The sequence below is a fragment of the Camelina sativa genome, chromosome 4, assembly GCF_000633955.1.
Source record: "Camelina sativa cultivar DH55 chromosome 4, Cs, whole genome shotgun sequence".
Lineage (NCBI taxonomy): Eukaryota > Viridiplantae > Streptophyta > Magnoliopsida > Brassicales > Brassicaceae > Camelina > Camelina sativa.
The window spans coordinates 14376251-14400085 of record NC_025688.1 but is presented as its reverse complement, the minus strand read 5'-3'; the positions used below and the strand labels follow the sequence as shown (position 1 = coordinate 14400085).

The following is a 23835-nucleotide window of genomic DNA, read 5'->3' as shown; positions in this document are numbered from 1 at the left end:
GATGAGGAGCCAACATTATGGCATGCAGACTTAGGTCTGATGAGGAGCCAATAAAAAACTCAAGGGTTAGGCCTATGAGTAAAGGAAAGTCCAAAAGTCGAGAGCAAATAATGCCTGGAGCGTGAGTCTATCGCCTAGAGGTCACCTTCGTAGATCGGTCGGAGGAGTGCAGGCTGTGGAGACGGTTGCACGGGAGTCCTTGGCTGATGGTTGTTCGTTATTCGAGGACGAATCCATGTTGGTGGAGGAGAATTGTAACATCCGTGTTCCGGGATTAGAGTTTGGGATGTGTTGAATAAACCAGAGAGGTAGATTTTAATTGATTTTGGTTTAATCTAATTAAACCAAAAAAATCTCTAATTTCTCTCATGTCACGCCTCCTCTCTTCTTTTGTGATTTTGTCGACATTGACATTGAGAGAGAGGGAGAGAAAGTGTGAGAACCCTTGGTTTCATGGTGTAAAAGAAGAAGAGAAGTAGATCAAGTTTTTTCTTTAGAGCAAAGAGAGAAACAGAGCTGTTAGGGTTTGGGAGAAGGAGGATCCGACTGGTCAAATCGTTTCGAAAGGTATTGATTTTTGGTAGGGTTGTAGCTAAGATATTTTCGTAGACTCTCCTTAAAACAGAAGTGAATTTTAATTAATATTCTAGGAGATATTGGCAGTTTCGTGGGGCGTTTCGTCTCAGTCGCGGATTGAGATCAGCGGGTGTTTCGGGATCGATTGCGGTTTCATCTGAGATTTGATCGTGCTGAAATTTTGTGGCACGATTCCGGACGTACATACCTTGCGTACACCGGAGGGATTAGAAAGTTAACGGTTTGTTTTGATTTTGTGGTTTCACTTGTGAGGTTGCTCTTTTCTGATTTTTCTGGCAGTTTATTTTCAATGTTTGTTTATTGTTGTGATCGGTTGTAGGAGCGAGTTTGGTTGTTCTTGGATATTGGAGAGCCTCTCATTTGGTTGTTGTTATTTTCGTGAATCACTTGTTAAGGTGAGTGCATGACCATGAGCTTATCTAAGCGATTGGGTTGTATGACTTGTTTTGTGTGATGATGTGTAGGTGTGGTGAAAGTGTTATTGGTTGTTCTGTTTAATGGTTGGTTGTTATATTTTATTTGGATTTGTACTCTTGATTTGCTTGTGTGTATAGCTCTTAGATGGGAGGATCGCCTCACTGGATATTTCTGGTAATACTCATGCATCTCATTGTGTTTGTGGTGCAGGTAAAGGCAAAGTGTGACCGTGGGATCATGGCAATGAAGAGGATGATGTTCTAGTGGCTCGCTTGGTTGTTGTCTAGATTTTTTTAGATTGCTAGAGTTGAATCCTAGAATGTTGTTTAGGATTGCTGGTTTTCTAGTTTATGTTGATTGGATCTTTAGTTTATGGTTTTGGAATTATTACGGTTTATTTGATATTGGTTATTGGTTTATTGGTTATTTATTGGTTTTATTATTTCCGCTGTTTGGTATGATCATGGTTAGGTGGCTAGTGGGTATGGGACCACTAGCTTAGATGTTTATTATTATATTATATTTATATATTTATTATCTATTAATTTTATTTTTTAAAAACGGGTCAGGTCATTTCACAAACCAAGACTTGACCCTTCTTTAATGGGTGAGGCCAAAATTTTGGTGAAAGTGGAGTTGAGTAAAGCATTCCCTCCTAAGATTGCAGCTGTGGATAAAAAGGGAAACATATCTATGGTTGATGTTGAATACGTTTGGGTTCCAGTTAAATGTGGAGATTGTGGACAGTTAGGACATAAAGCTTCCTGTTGCATGAACCAAAAATTGCCACATCAAAAAGTCACCAAAATTGTCTTGAATGAGGTCAATGCTCCTGCCATTGTTAGCTTATCTACCGCCCTAGCTCTGGTATCTCCAATCAATCTTCAAGAGGAATCCCCGATTGTTGTCATTCAAAAAGAGTTAGAAGTCCAAGTTAATACAGCCCTAGACAATGAGGCTGCCCCAATCCAAGTCACAAATATATGCACTAGAGTGGCAGATTGCCAGACAAATATGGAAGTTAAAGTTGCAATTGGGGCTATTTGCACAGTTGAAACAGTTAATGAAGTTGCAGTCATAAAAGATAGTGACGTTCTAAATGACCATGAGGTAAGTGTCCTTGCTAAAAACAGGTTTAGCCTTATAGTCTCCTCTTTTTCATATGGGGATTCACTTCCTTTCGATGGAGATTTTGTTGAGCCAGAGGATTCAGACAGTGAATCTGAAGTGATGGATCATATGACTCCTTCAGGACAAAGGCTATTGCGTGAGAGACGGGTTCAACCATCCCTCAAATCTAAGGAGATACAAGAGTCCTTTAATGCTAGAGGAAGAGGAAACCGTGGACGTATGTCCCGTGGCCGTGGCTGTGGACGCGGGAATCGCGGACGTGGCTAGATGTCCTCTTTTTCTAAGAAGCCAACCGGAGCGGAAGATTCAGTTACCATCTTGCTCTACTTGTAATACTAGCCTATAAGGCTATAACTGTTTTGCTTTTATTGTTTAAAAACTGTGTGACTTTTGTCATAGCTCTGTAACGGTAAATTTCATATATATAAAAAATTAAGTTAAAAAAAAAATTAACATTTTGAAAATATTGTCTTTGTAAAATAAGAAGAAGTGTTAGAAGATGAGAAGTAGAAGATGAGTTTATGTCTTAATAAAGTTGGTAGTAAAACACTTCTTCTTGTTTTACAAAGACACAACAATAGGAAGTGTCTCTGCAGACAAAGTAGCAGGCACATCATGTGGTGGTAATCCGGAGTTTGGTGAGCATTAAGATCACTCCAAGCTTAGGAGATCACTTCTCTTGTAACCTGTTTGCAAAACTGAAGCAAAAACACGAAAGATAGAAACATAGTGGTTATTATAGCTAAAAGAAAGATCAGATCATGACAAAACTACAATACTATACAAGAAATGTTTGCAATAGCGAAACCACTCACAGGTGCTAACGTGTATACTTGAGAATCGAGAGCTTAATTACTTACTTGGCATAATTATCAGCGTGAAATTCTAAACTAGTCTCATCCATCATCAATTATGACAAATTTTGGGGCCGGGGTAAGTGTAACCCTACCAACTTCGATGCTACAGACAATAATAATTGCAGGTTTGGTTAAGTTCACAATTTACTTATTAAAGCCACCTGAAAAAGCATGAAATGTGATTTTGAGTCAAGAGTCAGAACCATGGCAGTCATGAGTACCTCTCAAGACCTTGCTTGACGTCTTTGGCTGTGACATTAGTATCTTTATACTATCTTTCTTACCAAACACATTTTATTCTATATAGGACTTATTCTTATTATTCATAAAACTAATTGCCAAACACAATAAAAACTCAAAGTGTTTCTCCAGTGTTGACATCTCAGCTTTTTGGGGTGTTCTAGAAGTGATACATCATTAAAATTGACATCCAATAAAAACATTTCGATCAATACACCTAATTTCTCTAAGCCAATATTAATTATTCTATGTTTCACATCAGCATTTTTGAAGGAACAACACATCATGTAAATTGGGTAACCAATCAAAATTTAAGAAATTGGACACATCATATTAATATTTTTCAAAAGGATATATTAATAAATCATTATTTACAAATTTTAAAAATATAATAATATTAACCAATTATATTAATCATTATATGTCGTATAAATATTTCCCAAAAAACAAAGGTTTTAAATTATAGCTTAAATTTAAAATAAATCAATAAATTATTTATAACTTAAAAAAATATACTAATGTTAATCAAGTATAATAATACAATCAATTCAACATAATTATCATATTAGAAATATAAATATAATACAAATATAATATAAATCAAGATTAACCAAGAATAACACAAAACCAAACTAAAGTAAAAATATTTATTTGTATATTGACTTACATGGAAGTATTGTCAAACAAAACAAAAAAATTAGAGTTTACAAAAGAACATAAGAGAGGGCAAGCTTTTCAATTAATCAAGAGCAGCGATAGTCTTCCTAGTCTCCAATTTCTGGTGGATTTTAAAGAGAATCTTGCGAAATAGGTCTGGGTGTTCGGATACCCATTCAAGTTGGGGTCTGATATTTTAGATTTTTGGGTATTTTGATAAAGGGGTCCTAGACACATTCAGGTATTTCTATTATTCGGGTCGGGTTTCGGATAAAAACTCGTCAGGTTTGGTTCGAGTTTGGGTTTTACTCAATACCCGAGATATACTTCAGATTTGGGTTCCGTTTGATTAATTACATCTTAAACTTAACAAAATACTTGAATTTAATCTGAATTTCAAACAAATCTGAATTCAAATCTCTTTGACTCTGATATTAAAGGTGAAGAAAAGTTAGACAAACACGTTTCTCGTTGAAAATATTCTATTTGTTTTGCATTTTTTCTTCTTTGTATTTTTTAATATGTAAATAATAATTTTGTATCTAGAGTTCATGAGTGAAAAAAAAATGCAAATATGTCTCTACAAAATAAGTAAAACCTCTCGTATCTAAAATTCAAAAAAATTGAAGTATAACTAGTATCGATAAAAGGGACGAACCTACAATATAAATTGTGGGGGCAGTGGCACCTAGTTATATAAATATTTGAGGTTTTAGTATTAGCCAAAGAGATTAAAATGGTAAAATGGTTACAATGCACATACTAAATGCTTTAGATGATGAAATCGAATCAAACTAGTATCTATTTTGTACTGGCTTAAGGCTAATGTTTGTATATGTTCAGGTTAGTTTGGATACAGGTATCGGGTTCCAATCCAATCCATTTCATCTTTCTTCTTTGTGTGTGGGAAAATTCAGCGAAGAGTGTTGTCTGAGATGAATTGAGGGGGGAGACAAGGGTTTTTCATCGACGTTTTAGATGTTCGACGGTGAATGGCGAAAGTGAGAGAGACCAGACATGGAAGATGCAAAGAATTAAAAAAAAAAACAATTTTTCCCAGCCAACCAGATGTCCACAGAACCTCATCCTTAGTGATCCTTAAACATCTAATTTTAGGAACAAAGTTTTGTTGTTTTCATTATTATTATTTATTTTTAAACCTTAAGCAACTCTTAAGATATTGCTAGTGACCATAGATGGAAATGGTGGTTAAGTTGTTTGTAATTTTTATTTGTTTTAATAATAACTATTGCTATTTCATATATAGTCTATTATACAATACTGTATTATTAAAAATATTTGAGAGAGAGAAAGATTAAGTTTATGAAAAGGAAATGATAAGATAATTTCTGCAAAGTAACGAGAGTATAACAGATACAACTACACACGCATATATGAAAAATTCATAAAACCATACACTTATACAGTATAGCAGTAGTACTGGTACACAGGATAAATCCACAAAATATATAATAGAAATATACAATTAACCTCAAACTGATGGTTAAACATATAGACGTGGGAAAACAGTGAGGTGTGCTGTATGCAGAAGAGAAGACTGCATTTTGTTTGCGTTGTTTCTTCATAAACTCGAGCATATTTGATTTTTTACTAAGGAAGACCCGATGGAGGAACTGCGTTTCCATCATATTTTATTGTCGTGTAGGAAGGAAAGAATCGCAACAATGGCCTGAAGCATGGTAAGAAATATAACGAAAGCAACAGCAAACGATGACAGACAAGTCCATGGTGACTCAAAGTGTGTGTGCTTAAAGCCTGCCCATAATCCATTGTACCATATTTTGGTGTACTCGTTCACTCCCTTAAATACATTCTTTAGGTAACTTGTATGTATTTCAAATATAACATCTTTACTGATAGTTTTGAAGAACTCGGATACCTCACTATTGCTACCAAAGTGATTCTCTATGATCAGCTTGTCGTTTCTCAAGAAAGTTACATCTTCCTCGCCATCTAGAAGGCATCCCATGAAAACTACGTAGCTTGTTATGTCGTTGGAAGTGTCTGTGTAAAACTGTTCAAAGGCAACACAGTTGAGGAAGAAGGAGCTGATGAACCCATCAAATCTTAACAGTGGTATCTGAAGCCTGTTTTTCTCTAATTTTATATCTAATATTGAATCTTCTTCTTCAATCCTTCTTAGCCTGAACTTTATCCCTTGGAGGCGAAGTCTTTTTGCCGACAATATCAACCGCACTACCCCTGTAGAATCTGAGGAGGATACTTTTCCAGAACTACCCTCATGGAGTTGAACATCTTGGGATGATGATGTTGTTTCAGATTCACCCACAGATCTCATGTTAGGTAAGAAGGTCTTTCGGATGAGGTCAAGAAGATGTTTTGCCTGAAAGTTTCTGTGTTTCTCCCAATAACTGCCTTGTTTATCTATTGAACGTTTGAAGAACTCAAACGCTATCCTGTTTAGATCACCAGGGAGACCAATCTTGGATTTTACATACAAAGTTTGAAGAACAAAAAAAGGGACCTGATTTTCCAACAGTAGAAGATCACTCTGAATGGACAGCAGAATCCAGGGGATCGTAAAAATGGGATCATTTTCCTCGTTCAATCTTATCTTGCTAGACACGATAAGAAACAACATGAGAATGAAGCACCCATCCAAAACCATTAGAAACATTAAACTGTGTTGTTCCTTGGGTTCCAAGTCGTCAACCCTAAGCTCCTCAGAAAAAGATTTCCTTATCTTTTCTTCCGAATCAGTTACAGTCTTCACCAAGACATTTTCATCCACTCCATTCTTTCTTGCCTCGTCTAGGAAAAGCTGCAGAAATCGAAGCTTGTGCTGTTGAATCATTTGCAGGTGCTTTTCTCCGTAGTGATAAGGACCAATGGAAACAACTTTGGGCTTATAGGCTTGGGGATTCACTGCTACGAAGCTTTCAGGGACTCTGAAGATGCAACAAGATTCCTTACCAGCTGATTCCAAGAGAAGCACTGGTTCCTTACATCTTGGAGATAAGTAGTTTCTGAGCTCAGATATAATACAACTTTCTGTAGGTAGTGGTGATAGAGGAAGGGAAGCTTTATCAGAAAGTGATGAAATTACTTCCGCCATGATTTAGTTCCACTACAGGATCCTGCTTTCCTGAGTTCAGAGACAAGGGTTAGATTCAAAATCAAATCGATATTTTGATTCGAAAACGTTAAAGCGAAAAGTTTACTGTTGTGAGGGTTAGTTGAACCGTGAGCTCGTCTAGAGCGTCTTCATTAACGATGATATTGTGACATCTATTCGGTAAAAGTTGATTCGCGATGATTAAGTGGCAGAAGTAGAAAATAGTTGTTTTGAAGGAAAAATGACTCAAAGTTGTTGGCAATTTGACCAAAAACAGTCAGAATGATAATGACCGGGAAGTAGTCGCTAAGGTAATGAGACAAAGTCTCGAGAGCAACAAAAAGTTAACTGTTTTGAGAAATTTTGAAAATGCTCAAAAAAGTAAAAAGTAAACACTTTCCTTGTTCTAAAGAGGGTAATATATACTGTACAAAACTTTACCTATCCTGTGCTAGGCTATCATGTCATGCGGACGAAGTCGGGTCGTGTCGTGTTTGGATCATTTCGAAACACTCGAGTGCTTTTCACTTGTCGCTTTGGTTTAATTGCCAGTTATCCGACAAACTAGTCATGTGCTAGGGCCCATGATATCATGTCATGCGTACGAAGTCGGGTCGTGAATCATTTTGAAACACTCGAGTGCTTTTCACTTGTCGCTTTGGTTTAATTGCCAGTTTGCCGACATATTCGTCTTGAGACCCGACATATTCGTCTTGAGACTCAGACTGACGTACGTCATGGTCGTATAGAATCAAACACCCAAACTCTCCTTGGAATCTCATTATTTTGTTCTTTGGACCATAGATTAGATTTCACCTATTACATGGGTAAGATTAAAAGTTTTAACCACTTGACCAATAAGATTCATTTAGCTATGTTAGAACTTAGAACATATGAATTCACGTTATTACAAATGAAAATTCATTTTATGATAAGTAAACCCGAGTTGTGCATCCAATTCTCTGTTGATTTGTTCCCTGCTCGTAAAACCACTTACCCAGTTTACCTCTAGCTTGGTCACATCGTTTGGTAACAAAGGGCCGATGTTTACATATTCTAAAAAAGTTATACCAAAAGTTATAACGGATGTTATACCAAATGTTAGGTTTGGCAGGATAACGGGGAATCATTGATTATTAAAAAGGAAAAAAGGTAGTCAGCTACCTCAAGTATGGCAGAATGTATGGCCACACATGCGAACTACGGTAAAGGACATCCAACTACATGACCTATATATAATACATGGCTACATGTCTGAAGTTTAAGGTGTTATGTGCGGAACACCATACACATCAAATCTCGACAAACCGGACGATTTGCGACGGTGTTGACTCATCGTTGACTCATCGGACCCAAATTAAAATCCGATCAAACTTACTAATCAGAATCCGAGAACATGACCCAGTTGAGTTTTAGGGTAATTATTGGACCGTTTAATAGGCCTAGAGATTAAACAAAAAAAATTTCAGGCACAATAACTTAGAATTCAGTGTGTAAGAATTCGATCTACTTTTCACCTAGGGTTAACTCGAAGAAGGAGAAGAATTTTGTTTTTACGATGAAATCGATGTTAGGAGGTAATAAGTTATTGGGCCTGAATTTTTTTTTTGTTTAATCTCTAGGCCCACTAAACGGTCCAATAATTACCCTAAAACTCAACCGGGTCAGGTTCTTGGGTTCTGATTAGTAAGTCCGATCGGATTTTAATTCGGGTCCGATGAGTCAACGATGAGTCAACTCTCCTAGTATCAGTTATAACAATGGCCCAAGCATGGTCATAAGTACAATGTTAATTAGAAATAAATTTTAATGCAAAGCGCAGAAAATCATCTAGTATTAACTCCCTCTGTTTCATAATATAAGATGTTTTAGAAAAGTTTTGTTATTTTATAATATAAGATGTTTTCAAGTTTCTACGTTTAAAGCTTTAGATGAGTTTAATATTTTCTATTATACAGTCTTGTTCATGATTTGTTGAACTTTTTTAAAATGGTCATTTATTAATATATGTGCTTTTACTTAAAACATATTCCCTTTGCATTTATTTAATTGTCGTTCTAGGTTATTTTGAATAGATTAAAAAATTGAGTAAATTGACTATTTTAACCTTACAAATAACTTCAATTTAAAAAGTGACTCTTGAGATATTTTTAGACCTGAGGTTATAGTTGAGATTCTTTTACAAAATTTACATTGAAAAGTGTAAACGACAAGTATTGTAAAACAAGAAAACAAACCTATAACGACAATTGAAACGGAGGAAGTATAATAAAACTGCACCTTGTGTTTCCTCTTGCATAAAATCATATATGCTTTCATTGTTGTGTGTCTCTCTTATATTCGTAGATTGCTTTGTTCTAAATTTCGGGTTGTCTGACTTTTTGTAAATTGAAATTGGTATAAATACTTAACATTTATACCAAATAATTGCACCTTGTGTATTAGTATAACTGTTTTAATTATGTATTGTAGAAAAAACAAAAAAGACAGAGAAAAAGAATGAAGTGACTCCGGGCATCTATCTACAGTACTCCGCGAGTCCGCGTGATAGAGCTTATTCGGCTATGGATTTGATCAAAACTTTTTTTCTGAAGAAAACAAAATACGTATAATTTTAATTGCTCTTGACTCTAGTTTACACGTCTCTCTCTCACCTCTCAAGTAGAGTCAAGAGTCAACCTTCACCTTCATATCAAGAGTAAAGTGAAGGGAACATAACTCACGTACGGTTCAACTAATCCTTCCCTCACGGCTCACAGTAAGATTTATTCTTAATTTTTCCCTGAATCTAGGAAATCATGGCAGATAAGACTGGAAAATTTTCAGCCTCTTCTTCTTCTCAGCCTCAGTGTGTATTACAATCCATATCAACTCCTTTCCCACGTCCTTCACTAGCAGAGTATGAAAATAATATCTTACATTATATCAATTCGAAGGTAGATGTAGACACAGTTAGACGCAAGAAACCAGTGCTTCTCTTGGAATCAGCTGGTAAGGAATCTTGTTGCGTCTTCAGAGTCCCTCAAAGCTTCGCAGAAATGAATCCTGAAGCCTATAAGCCCAAAGTTGTTTCCATTGGTCCTTACCATTACGGAGAAAAGCACCTCGAGATGATTCAACAGCACAAGCTTCGATTTCTCCACCTTTTCTTAGACAAGGCAAGAAAGAATGGAGTAGATATAAATGTCTTGTTTAAGGCTGTAATTCATTTGGAAGAAGAGATAAGGATATCGTACTCTGAGCATCTTTGTGAAACATCAGAGGAGCTAGCGTATATGATGATTCTAGATGGCTGCTTCATTCTCATTTTGTTACTTATCGTGTCAAGACACATTGAACTGGATGATAGTGATGATCCAATCTTCACGATCCCCTGGATTCTCCCGTCTATCGGGAGTGATCTTCTCCTCTTGGAAAACCAGGTCCCTTACTTTGTTCTTCGAACTTTATTTGTAGAATCCGAGATTGGTCTCTCTGGTGACATAAACAGGATGGCGTTTAGCTTCTTCAACCTCTCAATGGATAAACCAGAAAGGTATTGGGTGAAGCACAGAAACCTCAAGGCAACCCATCTTCTTGACCTCATGCGTATGAGCTTCATACCTAACATGGGATCTATGGATGAAGAGGAAGATTATCAACTCATTAAGGGTGAATCTGGAAAGAAATCATCCTTAGACTGTACACTGATTCTGTCGGCTACAAGACTTTCTCTCCAAGGGATAGATTTCAGGTTAAGGAGTGATGCAGATTCGATGATAGATATAAGACTAAAGAAGAACAAGCTTCAAATACCACTGTTAAGATTGGATGCGTTCATTAGCTCAGTCTTGCTCAACTGCGTGGCCTTTGAACAATTTTACACCAAGAGTAGGAATGACATAACAAGCTATGTAGTTTTCATGGGATGCCTTCTAAACGGCGAGAAAGATGCCACATTCTTGACCGACGACAACAGGATCTTAGAGAATTACTTTGGCAGCGAGATTGAGGTATCACAGTTCTTCAAAACTATATGTAAAGATGTTGTGTTTGACATAAATAGAAGTTATCTACGGAATGTGTTTGCGGAAGTTAACAAGATTAACACCTCAATATGGTACTCAGAGTATCGAGGTTATCTACGGTCACCATGGAAGGTTATGTCATTTTCTTTTAGTTTTATTTCTTCCGTGCTCCAGACCATTGCTGCCATTGTCTACTACCTTAACGACAGTAACATTAACAGCCAAACCCAATGATGGAAACCCAGCTACTCTTTTGTGACGTCCAGAGGCAAACCAAACATGCTCGAGCTTACAACGGATAGTCATTGTTACATTTGTTTTCAGTTGTGTATATTCTATTTGATTTATGTTGTGTTATTACGACCTACAATTTGGTTTTATTGTGTATATTTTATTTGATTTATGTTAATGTTATTGCTACCTACAATTTGGTTTGATTGTGTAAAGTATCTATCTATATTAACATTTTTTGGAGCAGTTTTGTCAAAGTTGTCTTGAAGTTTGAAGGTATTTACAACTAATGCCATTAACATTTATTATCCAAAAAAAAATAAAAAATGCTAACAATAATTAATATATCAAAAGTAAATCTTTGATATTAACAATGTATATGAAAATATTTCCATGGTTGAATCGTTATGTAACAAACAAATTAATGACATATTCTCCATATATTCCACAACATATTAGAACATTGCCTAAATCAACTCACCACCCATAAAAGAATATTCTTACCTAATCGGGTTTGGTAAGGCAGTTTTTTAAAGGTAACGAAATATGAACAATACTTATATACATGTAACTAAACAGTCTATACAATCTACTAACTACAGTATAACCAAACATGCTTTATTTATTATTACGAAATATAGTTTTTTTATATAGCTTTTAATAAGTAATAGTTTAGATATTTAAAACACTTTGTTAAGATTTTAAATTATGATTCTTCTGCTCTTTTCTGATGTTGCATTGAAACATACATAACATTAATGTAACACTATTTTTTTTTCTGCATTTGTTGTTATTTGAATTTTGAAAAAACGGGCATGTCTTACGCAAGTAAATAAGAAAAATTGTATTTAACCTCTCACATCTAAACGAGAACAAAAATGAATATAAATCTGACAAATTAAAGTCATATCATATCATAAATGAGAACAAAATGAATATAAATCTGAATGAGAAGTAAGTTTAACTTAACAAGCAAGATTTTATTTGGTTATTTGTCTCGCTTCTTTAGATGAACATTTAGTTATTTTAGATATAATAAATTTTAAATTTCAAAAAGTTCAAAATATTATAAATATTTACATTTATTTAAAAAAATATCACATACATAGTTATATACTTATATGGCAGAACGAGTTTGGGTTAATATTAATATTAATTTAAAATTATCATTAACTGTTACTAAACCTTGAATCATAAGTTCATTATTGTGTTATCACTATAAATAATAAAATATTAAACATATTTAATTAAGTTGATTAAATTACGGTTAAGTAAAAAATAATTTATTCTGTAATATACCGTGGGTTAAGTGCTAAAACTAACAATCAAAATACATTCATACAATCTTAAACTCTACATAAAACAAATAGAATTAACAAATAAATATAACTTGAATTTTTAAAATAGTTTTAAAAAACTCGTCCGCGGTACACCGCGGGTTAAAATCTAGTTATAATTGATTTATGTTGTGTTATTGCTACCTACAATTGGTTTTATGATTTTGTCTTGTATGTATATTTATGTAATTTGTTATTCTTGTTACATTGCACGAAATAAAAGTTTGTTTTACCTTTCCTTTGATGAAATATATTTGACTTTGCGTTGTGTACTAAAACTTTGCGTTAGAGTATATTTTTCGTCGATGTTATTTTAATAACATGATATATGCTCATAAAAATTAAATAAATATGCATGATGGATAAAACCATCGTGAATCACTAATATTAATCAAACTGACCGATTTTAAATTAGAAATAAATCTTAAACTAGTACTAAAACAAATTTTATTGACAATTATAACACAGGTAACAATTATGTTTGCATAAAAAAGGTCTATGACCAACCACCAATTAAAGTTGAGAAATTAGAAGAAAATCAATTTGGCATAAATATAGAAATAATAGAAAATTATAAACAAGATAATATCCCAAATAATTCAGAGGTGAAAAGATAAATTAAATTGAACAATCTAAAAATACTACATTAAATTTTAAAATACAGTATATTAGAAAAAGAAGACAAATATATTAATCTTTTTTTTTGGTCAACATATTAATCTTACATATTCCAAACTGAAAAAGGAGAAAGTAGGAGAAAATTTTGGTTTTAAAAAATAAGAAAATTGTACTTTTCCATTAAAAAAGTTTTACAAATAGAACACAGTTGCAAGCAATATTTTTGAATAAATTATTTTGTTAGGTGAAAAATATGAGACGATCTATCTTATTATATAAAGCTTGGTTCTCAAAGTTAGTAACTCGCCAAATCGTGACACGTGTCAGTTTTAATGATCAGAGATCAAAGTTGATTTGTTCACAAAGTGCATTAACTTCAACTCTCGTTGGCTAAGGATCAATTTCTCACCTATGTTCTTTTCAAGCAACTCAACAACACTTTTGGTGCCTCAATGAATTTAACCTAAGATCTTAATTTAGGTGATCAATCTAGTTTAAGCATTAAGAACAACAATAGATTTAGAACGATAAGATCAATCCCAAATCTAACAAACCTAACATCAATTAATCATAGAAACCCTTCTGAAATCCTAAACCTAATTGAGAAACTACTCAGACATAGAACATAAACAGCAAATCAATGATGATAAAAATATAATGGAATTGCGAAGGAATAGATTAAAAAGGGTTCAGAATTTGTCTCCAAATCAAGATCAAGAGTAGGAATAAATCTCCCCAAACTTACAAGTGCTCAAGAGCTGCGTAGTATAAACTTATGTTTCTGGAGACCGAACCTCTAACTTAAATATCAAAATAAAACCCTAAAAATCAGTTTAAAACAAAAAAAGAAAAACTTGAGTCAGAGACGGGACCGGTCGGTCTCCTAAATGGACCGGTTGATCCTGTGTCTTGATTCTGAGCCTGTTTCATATGCTCGCCAGATTGATCTGTATACTTTATTGAACATAACTTTCGATTTTACCGTTGGATCTTCTTCAAACCACTTGGAAATTATAGATAACATCTTCATGAAACTTGTGTCCAAACTGCTAACGTTTCAACTGGCCCTTTAGCTCCACATACATATTTTCATTTTAAAACGTCCAGTTTCCCTCCAAAACTACCTAACACCTGTAAAGACTTATAAAGGACTAAAAAGATTTTAAAAGCACATTTTGACTTAATAAAAGACTCAAAACAAATGTAAAAACCATTGTTAAAACTCTATAGAACACAGAGACATCAACGTTGGGCTAGATTCATGAAAGATGGGGAATGGTTCAGTGTCACGCCTCTTGCCAATTCTTTTGTCGTCGGACTCAGAGATATGATGCAGGTAGTTAATTTTCTAAACTAACCTTGCATGCATGCTAAATAAATTGCATATGAGATGAATTATTAATCTCGAATGTAATTAAATTGGTGTAACGTAGGTGTTAAGTGATGACGAGTACAAGAGTGTGTTGCATAAAGTGGGAAAGAGGCTGAAAAAGAAAGAGACACTCGATTGTCTACTTTGGTTCCCCTAGAAAGACTGTGTGGCTAAATCGAGTCGCTATAGGTCATTCACATTTGCAGATTTTGAATCTTAGGTTAAGCTTGATGTTTTTTTTTTTTCCCGCCTGTATTTCTGATAGACATCCCACCCAACTATGATTTTTGTTTCCAGGATAGATAACGTAGGTTAGTTCCTTTCAACCTTTTGCTAATTCTCCCTTACCACTGGACCACAGCTGTGCGGGCGGTTAAGCTTGAGACCCATGGAAGCAAAATCGGATTTTCTAGATTCCAATCCTCAGCAACCCCTAGTGTTGTATCCTCGTATCTTGTTCCCCAAATATCTATATTATTAATAGCTTGATTTTTTTTTTCTGAAAACATTCATATCCTACTATATTAATTGAGAAGTACAAATATGAAACTAACCTTAAAATGTGTAAAAAATTACATTCAATTGCCATTAGAAAAACTTAATTAAGATTAATTAATTAATTAATTAAATAAATATAATTAATTAAAAAACGAAAATTGGGGATACATAAAATAAAATAAGTTGTAGAAAAGTAAAAAAAAATCTACTAGAATCAAAACTAGTTCGTACTTTAAAAAAAAATTAACAGCTAAGATTTTAAAAATCTAATCGAATAAAATCTGAAGTTCATTACATGCAAATGTCTTACTAACAAGTTTTCAATAAAAATTTCTAAAATAAAAAATTTTAAATATAGACAAACCAAAATTTTAATCACAAATCTTTATAAATAACATAATTAAAAATTTTCATCAAATAAAAAGTTCAGCCCGCGGTTTTCCGCGGGTTAGTATCTAGTTGTCTAAGTAAATGTACCGAAAACCTTTTTATTCGCAAAGTTTTGTCTTTCAGGGTAAACTATTAATTTCAAGTTTATTGATAGATGCAAAGAAAATTAAATCTTAGATTATATGTTACCAGCATGCATGTCGTTGGCCATCGTAGGAGGCGTTGACGCTGCCTGTAGCTAGCAACTGAAGTGGAAGATGGTCGAAGAGTAAGGGACTTATGTGGATAAAATGACTACATAACACCACATCTCTATGAATCTCAGACATCGCAACCACTCTTTACAAATGCTTTTTAATTCGACATTTTTGTTTGTTTAAATAATTTGACAGGTTGTTAGGAAATCAGGTAACCGTTGTTGCCAAATACCAAAAAAAAAAAAAAAAGCATTGACAGCAACATAAATTTAAGAAAAGCCGAATTAAAAAGCAACATATTTTTTTGTTAATTGTAATCGTGACCCTCACTTATAAATACATCGACATTATTTATTTCTAAAAACCTTCGATCTTCCATCTTTAAAGTCCCCCACTTAGCTGTGTGTATTTTTAAATAGATCCACACACGGAAAATGAGAATGGTTACAAAACTATTTCAACTTTATTTATTTATGGTTACACAATTGTCTATATAAGAACCATCTTCCCATGTACGAAAGAAATTATACACACACAAAACACACGTCCTATTCCTATATACTAATTACAAAAAAAGACAGACATGGAAAATGAAGATAACTCAAGTCCCTTGGTCGTTGAGAAATCAGAAGTGGTTCTAGTGAAACCATCAAAGCCAACACCTGATGTCTCTCTGTCTCTCTCCACCATTGACAATAATCCTTACATCGAAGCCATCCTCAAAACCATTTGGGTCTTCGCTCCCAAACCTTATCTTAAAGATCAACCCAGCCATGATCCAGCTTCTCTTCTCCAATATGCTCTCTCTAATGCCCTTGTCCATTACTACCCTCTTGCAGGAAAACTTCACCGGAAGTCCGATGACAATAGACTTCAGTTGAATTGCAAAGCCGGAGATGGAGTCCCACTACAAGAAAACACGTCTTTTGCGATGGACAAATCTATCGCGAATCCCTCGCAAATCGACAAAAGCGAGAAATTTGCGAGGAAAGTCCGTTCCTCGCAAATCGCGTCTCGCAAATCGGTCAACGTTGCAATTCCCTCGTAACTTTTGCGAGGAAACGTTGTCCCTCGCAAATCCCACGCATTTTGCGAGGAACTATTATTCTAGCAAAATCCTAGCAATNAAATCCCTCGCAAATTTGCGAGGCTTTTGCAATTAAAATTTCCGTTGCAAATTTCGGTGCAAATTGTAAAAAAAATTAGAATTTTCATTTTGGTAATTAAATTAAACCTGTAATTAAAATTAAACCTGGAATTATAATTAAACTTTATACTTAAGCAAATTAATGCTATAATTAGAAGTACTAAGTTTACAATAACAAAACATAATAACCGATTTTGTTGTACACAAAAAATAGATATGAGAGGATAAAGAGTACTAAGTTTACAAAACAAGTTCATCATTGTTTACTGTCCGGTGGTTCCATCTCCGGTGGTTCCATCTCCGGTGGCAGGTCTGGCCGGTGAATCTTCTCGGCGAAATCTAGCAGCAAACTCTGGATCTTTAGATGCAAGATAATCAAAGTATGCATCATAACTATGCATCTTCTCTGAATTTTCTTGCATCTTTTGTGCATTGGCCTGTAGTTGAGTTGCCTGAGTTTCAAGAACAGCTTCGGCAGCAGCAAGCTTCGCAGCTAGAACAAGTGGATCTTCAGAAGGAGGAGGCGGTTGAACAATATGAGCTGAAGATGCTTCTGCTTGCATGTTACCAACACCATATATCCGGTTCTTTTTCTTCGGAGCAACCTGCGAACAAAACATATAGACACCATAAGTGTTTACACAAACACAAACATTAACATAAACAATGAAGCATGTTTTACCTCGGCATAAATTTGGTTCTTCACAATTAGTGATAACCCACCAGAAGCACTACTCTCCATGTTATCCGCTGATATTAGGGAAGACTCAGCTTCAGCTATCTTTGACGACACTTCATTGAACACCTTCTCAGACAGTCCATCAACAAACGACCCATCAGGTTTCCTATGAGTATCTTCTAGTACTCGCAGGAAATCAGGTAGTGGCTCACCAGTACTCTCAGACTAAAAACAGAGAAATCAAACAACTATATTACTATATTGTATATATGATATGATTAATGAACTTGTGTTAAACATAGATACTTACAAGCTTTCGTGCTCGGGCTTTAAAAGAGGTCTGACCAGAACGGTGCTTATGTATTCCGGTGCCATCAGGATCACTATAGCGAGCATTACGGCTATTGATACTCTTTGCTTCTGATTTTGGTTCACACCAAAAGTTGACCAAGCCATCCCATACAGTAGGATCAAGCCACCGCGGCATTGCGTCATTACCTTTCTTCCTCCACTTACCCTTCCACCGAGACACTTGATCACTCATCCGGGTCTTCAACTTCTTTTCAAACTCAGCTCTAACTCTTCCATTGATGGACGCATCCCAATTATATGTTTGCTTGTAAAGACATAAAATGAATCAGAAACAGAATCAGAACCAAATTCGAATGATAAACACACAAAATCTGTAATTTAAACACAACAACAATTTGTAACTTACCGCAAAAGTTTCAAACCACCGGTTTACAACCGGACCTGGTGTTTGGGTCCAATTGGCATGAGCTGACTTGAAATCTCTTTCAAAAATGGCCCGGACAGTAGCAGCAACCGAAGAATCCTGGTCAAACCTACAAAACATAAGATAAAAGGAATTAGGATCATTGAAAATACAAAACATAAAGATAAACTATATGTTAGATACATAACATTCTCACCAAATAGTACCCGGAGGTCGCTTAGGATCCAGTTTTGGTAAGCCAGCACGCCCGGGACTTGCATGTAACTTTTCCAAAGTGAAAAACACTTGAGAGGCACTTGCACCGTTGACACATGACGTTGATTGCTGAGGAGGATCATTTTGCTGAGGAGGATCATTTTGCAGAGGAGGAAGATCATTTTGCACCGGTGAGGTACCTTGAGAAGAGGCGGTAGAATGTAGCCTTTGAGCAGAGCCAGTAGAGCGTACCCCTCGAGAAGGGACGGGAGGAGATAATCCTTGTGAAGATATGAACCTTGAGTAATGGTTTTGGTTGACAGATCCGTTTTGGTCTCGAGAAGACATCTGAGAAGAGAAGGAGAACATGTAAAATTAATCATTACCCTAAATTAAAAACAAAAATTAAAACCCCTAAAATCGAATCGAAACCCTAATCCCAATCGAATCGAATTAAAACCCCTAATCCCAATCGAATTGAATTAAAACCCCTAATCCCAATCGAATCGAATTAAAAACCCTAATCCCAATCGAATCGAATTAAAACCCCTAAAATCGAATCGAAACCCTAATCGAAACCCTAATCGAATCGAATTAAAACCCCTAATCCCAATCAAATCGAATTAAAACCCCTAATCCCAATCGAAACCCTAATCCGAATCGAATCGAATTAAAACCCCTAAAATCGAATAGAAACCCTAATCGAAACCCTAATCGAATCGAAACCCTAATCGAAAAACCCTAAATCGAAACCCAAAAATTGTAATAAAAACCCTAAATCGACAAACCCTAAATCGAAACCCATCTAAAAAACAACAGAAGAAGAGAGAGGAGGAGGAGATTAGTCGGAAAAGGGATGAGAGGAGGAGTAGACTAACCTGAGAAGGGATGGGAGGAGGAGTAGACACCGGAGAAGAGATGAGAGGAGGAGTAGACAACCGGAGAAAGGATGAGATGAGGAGTATACAACCGGAGAAGAATGAAATCGGAAGAAGAAGAGAAGTTTTTAGGGTTTGTCGGCTGCGGGTGTTGGTTTGAGCTTCGCTCAAACTAGGTTTTTTACTTATATAAGAAATTAATGGCGTCGCAATTCCAACGCAAAATTTGCGAGGGATTTACTAGAGTCCCTCGCAAAAGCATCGCAAACAATAATTAATATAAATTTTCTTATTTAGAGTTTTTTGCGACCAATTTGCGAGGGAACGTAGCAAATCCCTCGCAAAATCTTTAGGGTTTAGGATTTGCAATTGTCATTAGTGCCCTATCTTATATTATAAATATTGAATTATATCAATTTAATAATTATTAGTAATGTAATTAGTCTTAAAGGTTAAGGTTCAAGGGTTTAGGGTTGTTATTTGCGAGGGAATTGCTATGTATTGAGTCTTTTGCAATGGATTTGCGACGAACTTGCTATGGCTCTAGCAAATCAGTCGCAAATTTGTCGCAAACCTTCAATATCTAATTTGCAAAAACCATCAAAATAATTGTAACAAATTAGTCAAATTAACTTTCAAGTATATTATAAGGTCCAATGGTGTCATCATACTCTTTTCTATCATCAAACTTTCCAAAATTGTCCAATTTTGCATCTTACTCTAAACATGATGATGTTCTACACTATATCACATATATGTTCAATACATTGAGACAAATTTTTGCCAAATTGTCCAATTCTCTAACAATTTTGTGTTGCACTGCTATCTTTGATTAATAGTTTTGGATTCATCTTTTTTAATCATTAATAGTAATGTAATAAGTCTTTAGGGTTTAGGGTTTAGGGTTAAGGGTTTAAAGTTTTTTTTGCGAGGGAATTGCTATGTTTTGAGTCCTTTGCAATGGATTTGCGACGAATTTGCTATGGCTCTAGCAAATCAGTCGCAAATTTGTCGCAAACCTTGAATATCTAATTTGCAAAAACCATCAAAATAATTGTAACAAATTAGTCAAATTAACTTTCAAGTATATTATAAGGTCCAATGGTGTCATCATACTCTTTTCTATCATCAAACTTTCCAAAATTGTCCAATTTTGCATCTTACTCTAAACATGATGATGTTCTACACTATATCACATATATGTTCAATACATTGAGACAAATATTTGCCAAATTGTCCAATTCTCTAACAATTTTGTGTTGCACTGCTATCTTTGATTAACAATTTTGGATTCATCTTTTTTAATCATTAATAGTAATGTAATAAGTCTTTAGGGTTTAGGGTTTAGGGTTAAGGGTTTAAAGTTTTTTTTGCGAGGGAATTGCTATGTTTTGAGTCCTTTGCAATGGATTTGCGACGAATTTGCTATGGCTCTAGCAAATCAGTCGCAAATTTGTCGCAATCCTTGAATATCTAATTTGTAAAAACCATCAAAATAATGTTAAAAGTTAGTAAATTCACCTTATGAACACACTCAGATGTATTTCAGAATAATTCTATTAAGTTTTGTAATAGCAAATTTGCTATGGCTTTCGCAAATCACTCGCAATTCCATAGCAAATTTGCTATGGAGTTTGTTCTCGCAAAATCGTCGCAATATTGCGATGGATTTGCGAGGAAAGGGACTTTCCCAGCGAATTTGTCACAAATGAGCAGCGGATTTGCGACGGATTAGTTCCTCGAAAATTTGCGAGGGATGTGCTACGGTTTTTTATTTCCTAGTAAATCCCTCGCAAATCTATCGCAAATTTGCGAGAGCTGTACTCCGTCGCAATGTGTCCTCGCAAAAGGCTTGTTTTCTTGTAGTGCCCTTTATAAGGGCAACTGCCAGATGCACTCTCTCTTCTCTCAGTTACATGGACAATGCTGATCACTTGGCCGGAGCCTACCAACTCGTGCCTTGTTACGAACCAGTGAAGGGTTGTGAGGGATACGATCCTCTGGCTTTACAGGTCACTAAGTTTGCATGTGGAGGAATCACTATTGGAATGTCTCACTCTCACTCAGTCTGTGATGGTGTTGGAGTGGCTCAGTTTTTCCGAACGATGATCGAGCTTGCCTCCGGAAAGACCCAACCCACCGTCATCTCCGTATGGCAGAGAGAGAGGCTCACCTTTAACAACATTAACGGTATGCAACCAAACTTTGATGTTTTAATATATAAATTTTTTTTTACATGTTGAAAGGTTAATTTTTTACATTTTTAAATGTTAAAAAAGTACCCTTGTTTGTTTTACATTTTTATTTTTATAATCTATATCTGTAAACGCAAAACGCAATCTGAAATTTTTTTGTTTGCGTAAATAGTAACAATTGTTTCTTTTTTTTTTGGTTAAATAACTTTGAACTATGGTAACAAAAATATTGTAGCTGAACTCGGAGACTTCAACCAAAATCCGGAAGTTGTTGATTTGCCGAAGGCTTTTACGTCTATTGCTACTTCGCCTTATACACTGACTGAGGACATGGTCCGTGAGATCCTGGACATTACTTCCGAAGATATTACAAAACTCAAAAAGTTAGTTGGAGAGGACGAGCAAATGACGAATGACAAAGAGAAGATGGTTGTCACGACTCTAGAGATTCTTGCCGCCCACGTCTGGAGAGCACGATGCCGCGCCCTGAAACTGAATCCAGAGGGAACTACGGTTCTAGGGTTAGCCATTGGTATCCGTAGCATTATGGAGCCGGCATTACCAGAAGGCTACTACGGCAATGCCTTTGTCAATGCATATGTGTCATTGACAGCTAGCGAGCTAAGCGAATCATCATTGTCTCATATCGTGAGGCTCATAAAGAACATGAAGACAGCTGCGATACGCAAGCAGTATGTATTGGGGGAACTTAGCAAGATTGAGGGAACTTTAAAGATGAAGGCATCGTTTGAGGGCATCAACGCCGGGTCCATGATGCTCTCGGATTGGCGACAAATCGGTCTGCATTATAATGGCTGGGGAGGTTTAGTGAACATAATACCGTTGTTTTCAGTGAAATTACCCCATCTCTGTGCTTTTTTGCCAGCGTCAAAGGCAGTTCCAGGGATGCAAGGTGGCGTTCGAGTGTTAGTTACGCTACCGAAGGCTGCAATGGCTAAGTTCAAAGAGGAGATGAATGTTTCTTAACTATTAAACGGCGTACGGTCTTGCAGGAGCTTGATTAATGTTTCAAGTATATATTGCTTTTGATTTTATTGTGAACAATTACGTATTGAATAAACCCTCGAATCGTGTGAAATGTTTTTTTGACCTGTAGTGAATATTTATTTTTGTTGTTGAGACTAACTTTTCTATTATGTTTTAAAATTAAAACCTGCAATTATGTAAAACGAGATACATTTATATTGGAATTTTAAGTAGATTGCTTTATGTAGACATTCTTGAATTTTAAGTAGATAGATTGCTTCAACAAGAAATGACTTTTATTTCTTTCTTGGAAACCCAAAGCATCAAACCTCTTACTATGTGATGGAAGCGGGTGGATGCTATGACCACCTCCGGGGCAAGATAAACTTATCATCTGACATTCAGCGAAGGCGAGGGCCTTTCAAGTTCACTAACCTGATGTTTTCCCAGTCAGAGTTCTTGCCGCGTGTTGAACGGTTTTGGCATGAAACTCCTAGTCTATATCATTCCACCTCTTCACTGTTCTTTTTGAGTAAAAAGATGAAACAGCTAAAACCTTTGATTCGTGAGATAAGTCGAAATACGCTCTCTGACATTTCCCGCCAGTCCTCAGAAGCCTATGCGGATCTTTGTGCAAAACAGCTTGCCTCTTTTTCCCACCCTTCTCCTCAGGATGTTGCTGCTGAATCTTCAGCCCATACACGATGGGAGAGAGTTGCAGGGTTGGAGGAACGTTTCCTCAAACAGCGGTCTAAGTTGCATTGGTTAAATGTAGGGGACAAAAACAATAGAGTGTTTTACAATGCTCTAAAGGAACGTTTTTCCCAGAATTTTTGCCCCAAACCAATCTGCCTTCATCAAGGACCGGTTGTTAATGGAGAACCTGCTTCTTGCAACAGAAATAGTTAAGGACTATCACCGGGATGACCTCTCTCCTCGATGTGCCATGGAGATTGATATTTCAAAAGCTTTCGATTCAGTGCAATGGCCTTTCCTGTTCAATGTGTTGGAGGCTTTAAATCTCCCGGAACAGTTCATTCATTGGATTCGTTTGTGCGTATCCACGGCTTCTTTTTCGGTCCAAATCAATGGTGAACTGGCTGGTTATTTCAATAGTGAGAGGGGTTTACGGCAAGGTTGTTCTCTCTCGCCTTACCTCTTCGTGATTTGCATGAATGTCTTGTCCTCTCTTCTTGACCAGGCCACTGTGAATCGTCAGTTTGGTTATCATCCTCGTTGTAAGCACCTGCAACTTACACATATTTGCTTTGCGGACGACATCATGGTTTTCTCAGATGGGCAAGCTTCCTCCTTAGCAGGCATACTCGAGGTTTTGAAAGATTTTGCGGCGATGTCCGGGCTTACTATTAGT

At 35.7% G+C, this 23835-nt stretch overlaps 2 protein-coding genes and 1 pseudogene across 2 annotated transcripts; 2 read left to right on the top strand and 1 right to left on the bottom strand.

Moving 5' to 3' along the window:
• Positions 5295-7355, bottom strand: LOC104780526 (annotated as a pseudogene).
• Positions 9626-11468, top strand: LOC104780525 (UPF0481 protein At3g47200-like). Its single transcript, XM_010505028.1, has one exon. It carries the CDS (start codon positions 9795-9797, stop codon positions 11235-11237), a length of 1443 nt encoding a protein of 480 aa, XP_010503330.1. The 5' UTR covers positions 9626-9794; the 3' UTR covers positions 11238-11468.
• LOC104783871 (spermidine coumaroyl-CoA acyltransferase-like) lies at positions 16230-22463 on the top strand. The gene is made up of 3 exons (XM_010508974.1): positions 16230-16547; positions 21132-21471; positions 21712-22463. Exons 1-3 carry the CDS (start codon positions 16230-16232, stop codon positions 22461-22463), a joined length of 1410 nt encoding a protein of 469 aa, XP_010507276.1.

What these genes read in the sequence shown, in the direction of transcription:
- LOC104780525 (XM_010505028.1), top strand. Translation starts at nt 9,795, where the DNA reads ATGGCAGATAAGACTGGAAAATTTTCAGCCTCTTCTTCTTCTCAGCCT.
- LOC104783871 (XM_010508974.1), top strand. Translation starts at nt 16,230, where the DNA reads ATGGAAAATGAAGATAACTCAAGTCCCTTGGTCGTTGAGAAATCAGAA. An exon ending in ATTGCAAAGCCGGAGATGGA is followed by an intron (nt 16,548 to 21,131) that starts GTCCCACTACAA and finishes TCCTCGCAAAAG; the next exon opens with GCTTGTTTTCTTGTAGTGCC. An exon ending in CACCTTTAACAACATTAACG is followed by an intron (nt 21,472 to 21,711) that starts GTATGCAACCAA and finishes AAAATATTGTAG; the next exon opens with CTGAACTCGGAGACTTCAAC.